Source organism: Anthonomus grandis, chromosome 8 (assembly GCF_022605725.1).
Source record: "Anthonomus grandis grandis chromosome 8, icAntGran1.3, whole genome shotgun sequence".
Taxonomy (NCBI): domain Eukaryota; kingdom Metazoa; phylum Arthropoda; class Insecta; order Coleoptera; family Curculionidae; genus Anthonomus; species Anthonomus grandis.
In genome coordinates, this window is record NC_065553.1 from 133955 (window position 1) to 147244 (window position 13290).

Consider the following 13290-nt stretch of genomic DNA (forward strand, 5'->3'; position numbering starts at 1 on the left):
ACAACTTGAATACGAAGTTTAGCAATGTTCAAAAATCAAAAAAACATTCTTAATAGAGATAAAGGTCCAATAGTCAATTATATAGTTTAGTTAGTATTTAAGATTTGTTTGGCAATGCTTCATTACTTTTTCTTCTCTATTAGTTACATCATTAGCACATAAGGAGATTTGTAAGTAGTTTTAGTTTAATTTTAAACTTCTCCCGAAGATGCTAACATAATTAGCGAAACACGTGTCGAGAGTAAAAATAAAGGGTTTTGGATAGTGGTAAAACTGTCAGGTAATTTACTAATAATATTTATTGAACACAAAAAAATTACTTTAAAATATTACACTCCAAATCAGCGTTATTCCTCCTTACAGATTCATCCCTCTGTGGTGGTACACAACAAGCAAAAAAATCCAACTTGGTTCGCTCGGCATCTTCTAAAGTCTGTGGCAAATGTTCGTTGAGGGTCTCCGGAAGTAATAAAGAACACAAACCTCCAGCCACCAACATTGCGCCCATTATTATCAATGGGAGTATAATCATATCAGAACCCTGTAAAAATAAGTTCACTAATTTTGAGAACACTAATTTTAAACCAGTTTTTTTCGCTCGTAAAATTTCTCTCTTAAGGAAAACGCTTAAAATATATTTATGTTAATAAAGGTTGCAAGATGAAACGGGAGTATCAAATCGATCAATGTCATGTTTTGTTTTGCTTTAAATTGTGTACGTGGATATATTATTATGGATCTATTATATCTTTTTATAGATAATATTGGGGTATATGTGTGTTTTATTCAAACACACTTTGTACTTTTATTACTACAATTACAATATTTTTCTCTTACCAAATAATTGACCAAAGGTATAAAAATGGGTCCAAGCATGCCTACAACTGAACTTAACGACATTCCGAGACCCCTGACAACGGTCGGGTACAGTTCGGAAGCCATTAGCGGTAATACGACAAAAGACGAGGAAATTCCCATTTTGCCAATGCAGTATAACGTTAGGGTTATCATATAATCTGAAAATAAATCAAATATTTTATAATATGTTTAAATTATAAATAATATTAATTTATTACTATTATTATAAAAAATTATGTTATAATTTTCATCAGAAGGAATAAGCGTATTAATTAATTAAGTTCTAAGAACTTAAAACCATTGATAAATTAATTTTGTTTGTTCCCAGATTTTACTAATAATTTTTAAAAAATTAAATTACCTCAAAAAGCATTTTTAAAGTAACGTAAACTAACGTAAAAAATAAAAAAAGGTATAAATCCACAACGGAAAATCGTTCAAATTTATGGGTTTAATTTAGTTTTCCGATCCATATGTATGAAGTATTTAGAATTCCAAAACCGATCCAATAAAGTGTTTTTATGCTTAATTTAATGTGAAAAAGATGAATTAAAAAAAAAGGTGAAATTTTATTTAGTTTAGTAGTTAATACTCGTTTAATCTGATACTGAAAAATATATAAAAATTTTAAATGTAAAATCCAGTTTTTTTTTTTAGATACTTATTCCTAAATTTATATTTTATAAATTATTTTGCAAAATGTGTTATTTTACCCAAAGTTTGTACGCTAGAATGTTGGGATGCTGCTACTAAAAGCATTTAAAAATAGAATTGATAGAAAAATCAACAATTTATTGGTAATTGGGGGTGACTTAGGCTGTTTTTCCCTGCATTTATAATAATTTTATTTTTGAAAGTATGTTTATTTCACTTAACAACCAGCTGTATGCCTACATAAATAATAAAGTGAAACAAAACTGAACTAAAAAATATTCTTCGGTATTCTGACATGAATTTGATCACCTAAAATGGAAAATTAATAAGTCGATTAGCGTAAGGAACTTTTATTTTTTTTTTGAAAATTGAAAATTTATTCAACATAAGAAATACATGCTTAATACAGGATAGATGTAAACAAAATTAATCTATAGTACCAATACAATAAAGTATACCCAGGTGCAAGTACCTGCATGTGTATAACTTAAAATTAATAAACAAGAATGTTGTGTTGAATGTTGAATGAAAAATTAATAAAAATAAAATAAACAAGATGTTTTGTGTTTGCCTTGAAAGTTTCTATATATGAAAGACGTCCCCCATATTCCCAGTTAATTATGCACCAGTGAGGTAAAATAATCCTGAGTTTCTTTTCCACTGAACTTTTTTAAACTCTGCAAATTGGCAAATTTTTCGGACGAAATTGGTATTGGACCTGGAGCGAATACGAAAAATTAACAAGTCAAAGTAACAGTATAATGAGTATAAGTTTACCTGCATAAGATATTTCGGGAAGAGAAAATTGGTCGGTTTCTCTCCAAATTTTTGAGAACAAGAGGTTTTCTATCCATCACGATTCCATGTCCCATTATATGAGTTTCTATACTTAATTAACCTATATTGGTGTTCTTTTGAAACTTTGAACTGCCTTATTGGCTGAATTGGAAAGCTAGCTTTTCTTTTATAAAATTTTTTGCACGCATTTTTCATAAGTGTTCACTTTTGAAAAATGCGTTGATTGTCTTCTGTAAGATGTTTCACTACAAAGGGTGAAGGTGTTCTTCTGAAAGATTGAACGAGGTCACATAAGTTCTTCATTGTTGCAACTGTGGCTGTCTGTCTGATTGACAATTCCCATATTCTTATCAACTCGAACAGAATCAAATCTTTTTTGTTGATGAATACGATTATGCAAGTAGCGAAAAAAAGTGTAATTCTTGTAAGAGTCACAAAACAAATCCAACTCTCTTATGTTTGAATCAACGGGATTATACACATAATGATTCAGTAGAGAAGAAACATCATCACTGCCTTTTTTGGAAATGGTTTCTGGGTATACATAACACTTCTTGAGTCAAAGAGAATATGTACTTTGAACATATAAATGGACAACTACCGTTTCTAGTATACATCATTGGTAGAAATCTTGGGGATAGGAAAATTTTTACAAATTGACTCTCTTACATTTGATTTACGACTTGAAAGCATTGATTATTATTTAATTGAATAAAATGATTTCGCTTTACATAAATGCAGGTCATACAAAGTGGTCAGTTCTTTTTTTTCAGCTATTATGTCCGCCTTAGCTCAATTTATTTTTTTTATTTACAGACGAGTGTAGTAAGATATATTTACTGATATTTATATAACGTATTAGTATATCACAACAATTTAGAATTTGCATCGTTCATATGGCTTTCTAAAATATACAGGCGCTTACGGTTTATTTTTGGTAAAATCGAAAGGACATTCACTATAACTTAAGGGCGTATCCCGAAAGGGTCTTAAAAACCACCGAGACCAATAAAACGTTATAAAAATCTTTTCTTTACAAAATTATAAAAACGAATAAATATTGAATCTCTTGTACTGCCTAAATATTCTAAAAATTGTATTCATTCATTTATTGTCTCATGTACTCTAATTATTTAAATTCTTATTTACTAAACTTATTTCCACAATATTGATGATAAAAAAATCCTTTTTTTAATATATTCTCCTTTTTTTTAATCTTTAAAAACTGATTTTTTGATCTCAAAAATTTTATGCTGAAAAACTTTTTCTGTTTGAGTACAAAATCAGCGAAAACCCTCACGTACCACGAAACGTAATACGATTCGAGAATTTCTCGGACGTTCGTCCATTTTTCATATAAAACCGGAATGTTCGTCATTTTTATGACAATTTTTAATGGTATAAATCACTGCTGCTATTAAACTATTTCCATAAGGAGTATTTTTTTGTTTAAATTGTCTAATACCGAAACTACTAATTTATAACAGCAAAACATGAACCACAAACAAAGACTTCTATATACTTGCTTAAAAAAAGCGGAATCATAGCTAATTAAATTATGCATGAGAAAAAAATGCTGAATAAACTTTTTCAGCTTAAACAAGCTTACTTTTGCAACCCTTTTTCTAAATTACTTTCAGCTAATAGGATTTTAAAATAAATTAGAGTCGTTAACTGACAGTTTACATAATAATTCATATAAAAGTTTTCATAAAGGAACAAATACGTGCATATCCAATTAGGTTATGCTTCAAATATTTTTCTTGAAAATTTCACTCCTAATAGAACTTCTACGATAAAACTCATATTGTCTCATTAAATGGAGAAAATTATAGTGAAAAGTATATTCGGGAAAGGAAGGGAGGGGTTCCTCAGCGATAACGCCAGAGATACTCGGCAATAAATTCAACTCCAGTTACTATCTTACGTCATGATGAAAGTAATATTAGGAAATTGGACGGAGATCGTTTGAAAATTTGATCCTTCGATAATAGGGCTGCGTTGGCATTTTATTACTGGTGATTAATTAATTATGTATTAAGAATAGATGGTTTTAAGGTAATTATGAAGGGAATGGATCAATGTTCGACAAAGTATATTTTCTGAGATAGCTTACTTTTTAACCACCCATTTTTCTGATACGACCGATGGTTTATCTCGACTTTGATTCTCTGAAATGTTAAAGTAAGAGTTATTTCAAATCTTAGTCAATTCACCCAATATTTTCTATTTAATTATTGTTCATAATAAAACAATTAAGATTGGGTTAATTAGCTGGGGACCAAGTGGTGCATTGAAGTCTTTCCTAGTTGTCCAATAAATAGTCCTGGGGACCACTTGGTCTCAGCTAATTAACCCAATCTTGGTCTCCCAACCTTAGTCTTATTGATTAAACGAGGATTTTTTTTATAGTTGGTTCTTATAGCAAATGCACATCAGTTAAAGAATTAACTGGATACAGCAGTTGTTTTAAGAACTAAATATTTAGGTAATTATTTGCTTTTTTTATTGTATAAAAGCAAAAAAAAAGAAAATTGTGAAAATGTTTGTGCTCACCACATTTTAAAGTTTCTTACTTTATTTAAATTAGTATTTTCTTTTTAATATATAAAAACTTTGCTTTTGAATTTCTAAACTTATTTCCTCCTGAGTATGACTTAGTCAAAACGTTGGCTCATTGATTTTTTTAATTTCATAATTAGGTGGCAATGAAATTTAGCAGATATAATGAGAAATAAAAAACATCGAATATTTTTACTATTTTCGATTATTATAGACCATATGAGCCTTTCGTATCATTAATGACTATAATGAAATGATGGTTTGAATCCTATTATGTAAGAAAACACAATTTTATAGTAATTCAAGCAGTAAATCAGACCGAAGAATTTTCAAAAAAAAAATTTTTTTTTACTTAATTCAGGCACTAGTAGGTCCCTAATAAATCATTAATATATCGATATTTTCTTAATTTTAAGCTATGCTAATACATCAAAGCCCCAATATCGTCAAAAACCGTATTGAAATTATAGTTTTCGCGCACAATTAATTTATTGCAATGCAATGATTATTTTCTTATAATAAACCCCATTACGTATGAAAACACAATTTTAAAATAATTCTGAAAGCAATGACATCGGGATGACCAATGAAGTTAAGGATCTATATTTTCCCTCACCAAAGGTAATGAAAGAATGATTTTTGAATGTAATGAACCTATTTACATTAAATAAATACAACTTTAAAATAATTCAGATAATTGTAGAATAATAATTGCGGTAGTTCCACGATAACTTAAAAATATTGATATTTTCTTTATTTTTACTAATAATAATCCGTCCCTCAAGAGTTATTAAATATTATAATGAAAAAGTACTAGTAACTACATAAAATTCTATAAAAAAGATAAAGAAAAATGAGGAAAATTGATATTTTCTTCATTTTAGTCACTAAAACCCACGTTAGGGCTCAGTATTATCTGTAATTGTAATCAAGTTTTCGTATACAATAAATCAATTTATTTTATTTATATTTCTATCTCAGACTCAAAAATCGCAAGGAATTGTAATAAAATTAAGGATTTTGTATGCAATGAACTCACCTAAGTAAGAAAAAGTTTATTTAGAAATAATTTAGACCTTAGAAAAATAGACGCATAGAAAACGTATGTAATGAAGTTAATTACTTTAAATATACCACAATATCTACTTTATATGGGGTATAGTAGGAGATCACTGAGAGGTTGAGAGAAAATTTCGATATCTTCTTTATTTTTAGTAGTCGTAATCCAACTAAGATTTCAGTATCGTTAAAAACAGTTATAAAATTATGGTTTTTGTATTTAATAAAGCTATTTGTATAAAAAAAAACGTTGTATAAAACATATAAGGAAAAATTGGCGTAATAAATCTGGAAGTACTACGAAAACTTAAAAATTTTGATTGACATTTTCTCTACATTTCCATTTATCTTAGGCTCAAGAACCGTTAAGAAATGCAATGAACTCCGGTAGTACAATGAAAATTTGCAAATATCGATATTTTCTCTATTTTCAATCAATATTACCAATTTATGAAGATCAAAGAATTGTCAAAAATTATAGCTAAAAGATGGTTTTCATTCGCATTGAACCCATTTTTAAAAAAAATATACAGTCCTTTCATTTCAAAACGATAAAATACGTCAAATTAGATATACAGGGGGACGTTTAATTATGCATTTACTGAAGTTCTGTCAATCACCTCCTCACCTCCAGTTAACCTCACTTTAATATGTCAAATGGGAACCCCCATCGTGTGATACATCGTAGTAAGGAGCGTAAAATTCTCTATTTAACGGTACCAAAAAAAATGAAATCGGTAAACGTGTAAGCAAATAATTAGCGAAAATGTATAGAAATAATGAATATTTAATTACGCCTAACTTTGGTATATTTAATTAACTTAAGGACTAGTAGAACACTTATTACACTTGAACACGTTTGTTACTGAACCCACTTATGTAAGTAGACATAATATTAAACTAATTCAGGCAGTAAAGCTATGAAATTCAGTAGTAATGAAAAATTGAAAATATTGATTTTATTTATATTCCCATTTTAGACTAAAGAATTTTCAATACAAATTGAAATATTTTTTTTTTCAGATCCAAGAGTAAGGACCAAAATAATGAACTTAATTACTTTAACAAAAAACATTTTTTTGTTAATTGCTGCAGTAATAAAGCAATAAAATGTGGGTAAAAAAGCTGAAAGAAAAATCAACTTTTTCTCCATTTTTGGTTAATAAAACCCATATTAGACCTTAGTAACAGAAAAACCCTCATGAAACTACCTATTCTATATACAATAAACCTATTTACTATTAAGGCAATAGTAGAGTAGGAACTGCAATAGATAAAAATAACGATGTTTTCTTTATACTGTTATTATAACCCATCTCAGACCCAAATAATGTCAAAGATTGTAATGAAATTATTATTTCCGTGCATATTGAACTTGACTACGAAGAAAAAATATAATTTTTAGGCATTTCTAGCAATAAATACATAAAGCATAAATAAAGGATATGAGCTACAATAAAAAGTAGAAAAATATCAATATTTTTTCATTTTCATTAATCGTAACCTATCTTAGACTTATGTATTTTAAAAAACTGTAATGAAATTGATTTTCAATCATAAAGAACTCATGGGCCTAAAGTAGTTTAAGATAATGCATAAATGTGGTTTACAATGAAAAATTATTTATCTTAGACCCAAGACTCGTCACAGATTGTAATGGAAAGGTAGTTTTCGTATGTAATGAACACAATTAGCTTAAAAATAAAAATTCCTAACACTAAGTCAATTCCTACACTAATAACGCAATGAAATGTAGTTAGAAAATTTGATGAGGAAAATCAATTTTTTCTCAATTTTCAGTTAATAAAATCCGTATTAAGCCCTAGTAGCGTCAAAAACTCTAATGAAATTACTACAATAAGGCCCGTTTACGTAAGAAAAATACTACTTTAAAAGATATTTTCTTTGTACTCGGTCATTATAACCGGTCATCAGACCCAAATATTGGCAAAAATTCTAATGAAATTATGGTATTCGTATGTAATCAATCAACTCGATTATAAAGAAAAATATAACTTTAAAGCAATTTTATTAATAAATACAGAAAGCTTAGTGAAAGGTTATGGAATATAGTAAAAAGTTAAAAAATATCAATTTTTTTTTATTTTCATCAACCGTAAGCTATCTTAGACCCGAATATCGTAAAAAACTGTACGAACATTATGGTTTTCGTATATAATAAACCTACTTTTTTAAAGAAATTGGTATTTTAAGATAATTTAGGAGAAATATATGCGATTTGCAATGAAAAATTAGAGATCTTGAAAGAATTTAATGAAAAGCTAGTTTTCGTAGATAATGTAGGGCAATTATGCCCTAAAAAAATATAATTTTTAATTTAATTCTCGCAGTAATAAAATAATGAAGTATGGTTAGAAAAATGAAAAGGAAAATAAATATTTTCTTCATTTTCGGTGATTAAAACCCCTATTAGCCCCTGGTAGTATCAAAAACTGTAATAAAATAATTGACTTCATAAACAATAAACCTATTTACTTAAGAAAAACTACTTCTTTAAAATAATTTATGCAGTAGTAGAGCAAGAAACATAGTAGTAACAATATCGATATTTTCTCTATTACATTTCTTACTCTACTATTGCCTAAATTTTTTTTAAAAAGTATTTTTTTTTACGTAAATAGATTCATTGTATCATACATTACGACCTATCTTAGACCCAAATGCTGTAATGAAATTATGGTATCCGTTTATCATGAATTTCACTAAAGAGGGAAAATATAACCTTTAAAGGGAAAGGTTATGAGATATCATGAAAAATGAAAAAATATTGATATTTTTTTATTTTCATTAGTTGTAGCCTATCTCAGACACGAGTATCGTAAAAAACTGTAATGAAATTATGGTCTTCGTATATAATGAACTAATCTACGTAAAGAAATTAGTATTTTAAGATAAATCAAAAGCAATAAATGCAGTTTACAATGAAAATGAGTTATTTCAGACTTAACTACTTTAAAAATAGAATTTTTAGTTAATTTTTATACTAATAGAGCAAATAAAATGTTGTTCGGAGAAAAATTAATATTTTCTCCATTTTCGGTCATTAAAAACCATATTAGCCTCTAGTAACATCAAAAACTGTAATGGAGTTATTCATTTTATAAACAATGATTCTATTTACTAAAAAAAAAATATTTTTTTAAACTAGTTTAGGCAATAGTAGAACAAGAAATATAGTAGAAACAATATCGAAATTTTCTTTATACTCAATTATTATAACCCATCTTAGACCCATATTTTAATGAAATTATGACTTTCCTTTATATTGAACTTCAGAGCATAATGAAAAGCTAAAATATATCGGTTTTATTATTTTCATTAATCGTAACCTATCTTGGACCAGAGTATCGTAAAAAACTGTAATGAAATTATGGTTTTCGTACATAATGAACTCATTTACGTAAAGACATTAGCATTTTAAGATAAAGCATGAGAAAAAATGAGTTATATTAAACCCAAAAAGAATCTTCAAAGATTCAAAGATTTAGTATAAAGGTAATTTTCGTAGGTAATGAATACAATTACTTTAACAAAAAATTTGGTTATTTCTTGCATTAATAGAGGAATGAAAAAAGTAGGGAGGAAAATTCACATTCTCTTAATTATAAGTAGTCATTATAAGCTATATTAAAATCCTTTTAAATCCTATTCTTTGGAAAAACTGAAATTAATTAATGGTTTTCGTATTTATTGAACCTATTTACGTAAAAAAAAACACTTTTAAGATAATTTTAAGTGTCCAAATAAACTTTAGTGAACCATGAAAAGTTTTATTTTTTACTCAATAGAAAAAACCCATCTCAGATAAAAATAGCATCAAGGATTGCAATGAAATTATAGTATTTGTATATGTTTAATGAACCCAAGTAGTGCAAGGAAATGCGGTTGAAGCAATGAAAAATCCAACAATTTTCTTTATTCCAGTATAGCAATATTTATTTGTAATTAATTGATGTTAAGAGCCCTAAGATAAAACCTAAGACGTTTTGGAATGCATTGGATCATCTTCAGGAAGCCACTAAAATATACGATTAAATCAAAAGGAAGTTTATTCATAATAAAATATATAAAAAGAGACAGAAATACTTTTGTTTGCTGCCTAGAAGAACTATATATATATTCACCTTTAGAATCTAAAATAATATATATAATTAATAAAAATTGCTAAAATGCAATTTTGAGTATTACTAAGAAGTTTTTTTTTAAATGTCATTTTTCTTAAAGATTGCTAGAAATCAAAAAAATATCCAAAATATGGTTTTGATACATAAAATATCTGTTAACTTAAAGATGTTATGGATAGTATATTTTCAAAAGTTATTTCAAATGAATATTTTAACTTTTAACCAGGCGGGGTGATTAAAAAACTATTCCAAGAACACTCATAATTTTTTTTATTTAAGATTAAGGATTTTTTTAATAAATAATTTCATTAATAATACGTGTGTTACAGTGAGTCTAGCGCGTTACAGTCCAAGACCAAAATTTAAAAAAATGATGCTTAAATTATGTTTTTTTTTTCTGAAGATGTCTTGGCATAATTTGTTTTTACTTACCATTTTGTACTAAAAACGTTGCCAAACAAGACGAACCCCCTATAATCATACTAATACATAAAGTCCATCTTCTTCCAAGTCTTTCCATTGCGGGCCATAGAAACAAATAAGTAGGCAACTCGACTGCTCCGGCCAAAAAGAAATTTAAAAACTCATCCCCTCCTACAAATGAATAAATTAATAAACCCCTTATATATTAGATCATTTATATACCTAAAGCGGGTGCATAATAAGATAATCCCACATAAACGCTCGTATTAGTAAACCATAAAAACGTCACAATAATAGTTTTCCATCTTAAATTGCGATTCTTAAATAAATGCATTATCCCATACTTTGTCTCGGAGTGGGCGTTTTTCAATGATTTCGGAAGTGAATTACCGGGAAATGTTTTGCCATTAATCCTACAAAAAAAAACAATTTATTTTATAGTAAGGTACTTAACCGCTCTATGTGCAGTAAAAGGTAACGCTAAAAAGCATTTTTAAGGGCACTTTTATGCTCGTAAGTGACGTCTTTAAAGGAAATATTTTCTTAATCTTATGTCAACTGTCTAGAACTTTCTGAAACACGAGAAATAAAATCCAGGGAAATATTTTTAGGATTATATTGTGTGAGCCGCAGTCCAAGGAAAGCTGTGAATTTTAAAGTGTAAAGCTTAAAAGGCATATCACAAGTCTTACAGTTTCATTTGTTTTCGAACATGGTACAATTATAAAAATGGAAATGGTTACTTTTACGTCACAGTTTCGTTTTGATGTTAAATAAAAAACATTCTAACAAAACCAGCGTCAATGTCCATGCACAAAATCATAAAATACCTAATAAAAAAGCACAAAAAAATTGAAAGAGACTACCCCATAAAAGGCATGGAATGATCCAGACGTACCTTCAAAGTACGCCTTTCATGTGTAAGCAGAATATGGGCGGCCATCTGCAAAGACGCGGCTTAACGAAAAAAAAAAAGAAGAAGAAGAAGATATTAAATAAAAGAACCTCAAACCTTGCCATAATCTCAAGTATTTTCTCCGCCTCTTCGTATTTTCCTTGAGCCAGCAACCACCTTGGACTCTCTGGCAATAAACACCATGTGGCAAACAGGGTTATAAAGGGTGCAGTAGTCGCCAATGCCATCCATCTAAAATATTAACCACAATTGCTTATTTCTATAAAATGTTATTATTTACCTCCAATTCCTGACGGCCCATACCACTATGGCCAAACTGATCAGCGACAGTGAGTATGCAATATTGATTAGAATTGTTACGGTGGTTCTATCCTTAGGGCCTACTAGTTCAATGGCTAAAATTTTAAATTAATAAATCAGGGTTTTTTAAGGTCCTCTCTTACCTAAAACGTATGGTGTACCCAGGATGGCTGGAATGGTAAACCCTACTCCAACCCTAAACAAAACCCATACGATAAAATTATTGGCAAGGGCTGTAGCGACTCCAAAGACGCACTGGATGAGTAAATAAATGAAATAAGCGGGTTTTCTACCCAAGCCATCCTGGATGTATCCAAAAATGTAGTTTCCAATTAAGCCACTGCAGCCAAAAAGCACTAGAGCCAGAGTTGGAGAAAAATCTTTGGAACATACTAGGTCCCACTAAAAAAATAATTAAATTATGCGTCTAGAAGGAATTTCAGTGTAAAGCGAGTTTTACCACTTTATAGGATTTTAAATGTAATAAGCATCTAAGTTAACTATAGAATGAAATATAGATTTCTATGGAGGTGTTTCAAAATACTTAAAATATTGTGACATTGCAAAGATGTAACCTGTTGAATATCTTCTAAAATAAATCAACAAAAGTATTTAATCCAAATTTGGAATGGGTCGTAACATGCATTTTTGGGAGCTGCTGGAATAGAATAAGCTAAGTAATACTAGAATACTAGATAATAATTACTAGAATACGCATTTACCAGTTTTCTTGTAAATACAATCGTTTTAGAATTATTAAGGAGTTTTTCAAGGGATTCAAGAAATCTTGATACTATCAAAGGTCTTACAGATATCGAAATATTTTGAAATCTTTTCCACTGATTTTGTTTATTTTAGTTTCATATTAAAGCTAATAAGTTTTTTTACCAACAAGATTCTTATAAGTTTTTTTGTGACTATAACAGTTATGAAGTTATTGAGGAGTTTTTTCGTAGATTAGAAAAATCGTGTTATTATTAAAGGTTTTACAAAACTCCAAATATTTTGAAAACTTTTATACTAATATGATGGATTTTAGTTTCGTATAAAAACCCCGCAAAATTTTGGAGTTTCGTTACCAAAAATTAGATTATTACAAGTTTTCCGGTAAATACAACCGTTTTGGAGCTATTAAGGAGTTTTTCCAGATAAATCCACTGTAGCTTCAGGCGTTCTTTCAATCATCATTCTGTAATAGTTCATCTGCTGTATTAACAGCTTTTGCAAACTAGAGTTTATTGTAAAAGCATCCTTTATTTGCTCATCAGTCTTATTCGTAGCAAACAGTCTATTGTTAATGTTTGCTTTTGGTTAAAAAAGATAAATCTTTAATAGAAATTCAAAATTGCTTAAAGAGAAATGTTTTTTTATATGAAGAACTAATTTAAATTCTCTTGAAATTAAATAATTTCTCTTGCTTCTAATAACTTCGAGTCGAGAGCGCTGACGACTTTGGCTGAAAATTGCCTATTTTTTTTGGTGATATAATTTGTTGCTCTAGTAGATATACAGGGTGGTCCGGTTTCGATGGCGGAAAATTAAATGGCCGACGGAGAACGAAAAAATAATAAGTTT

General features: G+C 28.5%; 1 protein-coding gene across 1 annotated transcript in view; it reads right to left on the reverse strand.

The window, feature by feature from the left end:
* Positions 1-281: 281 nt before the first annotated feature.
* The window catches only part of LOC126739739 (beta-alanine transporter), a 31704-nt gene continuing 18695 nt past the window's right edge, over positions 282-13290 (reverse strand). The window contains exons 3-9 of the mRNA XM_050445536.1: positions 11859-12117; positions 11696-11810; positions 11512-11646; positions 10722-10912; positions 10509-10670; positions 838-1016; positions 282-541 (exon numbers count right to left, since the gene is read on the reverse strand). Of these exons, the coding sequence (XP_050301493.1) occupies positions 317-541; positions 838-1016; positions 10509-10670; positions 10722-10912; positions 11512-11646; positions 11696-11810; positions 11859-12117 (1266 nt within the window). The 3' untranslated portion in view covers positions 282-316. The remainder of the gene's footprint in view (positions 542-837; positions 1017-10508; positions 10671-10721; positions 10913-11511; positions 11647-11695; positions 11811-11858; positions 12118-13290) is intronic.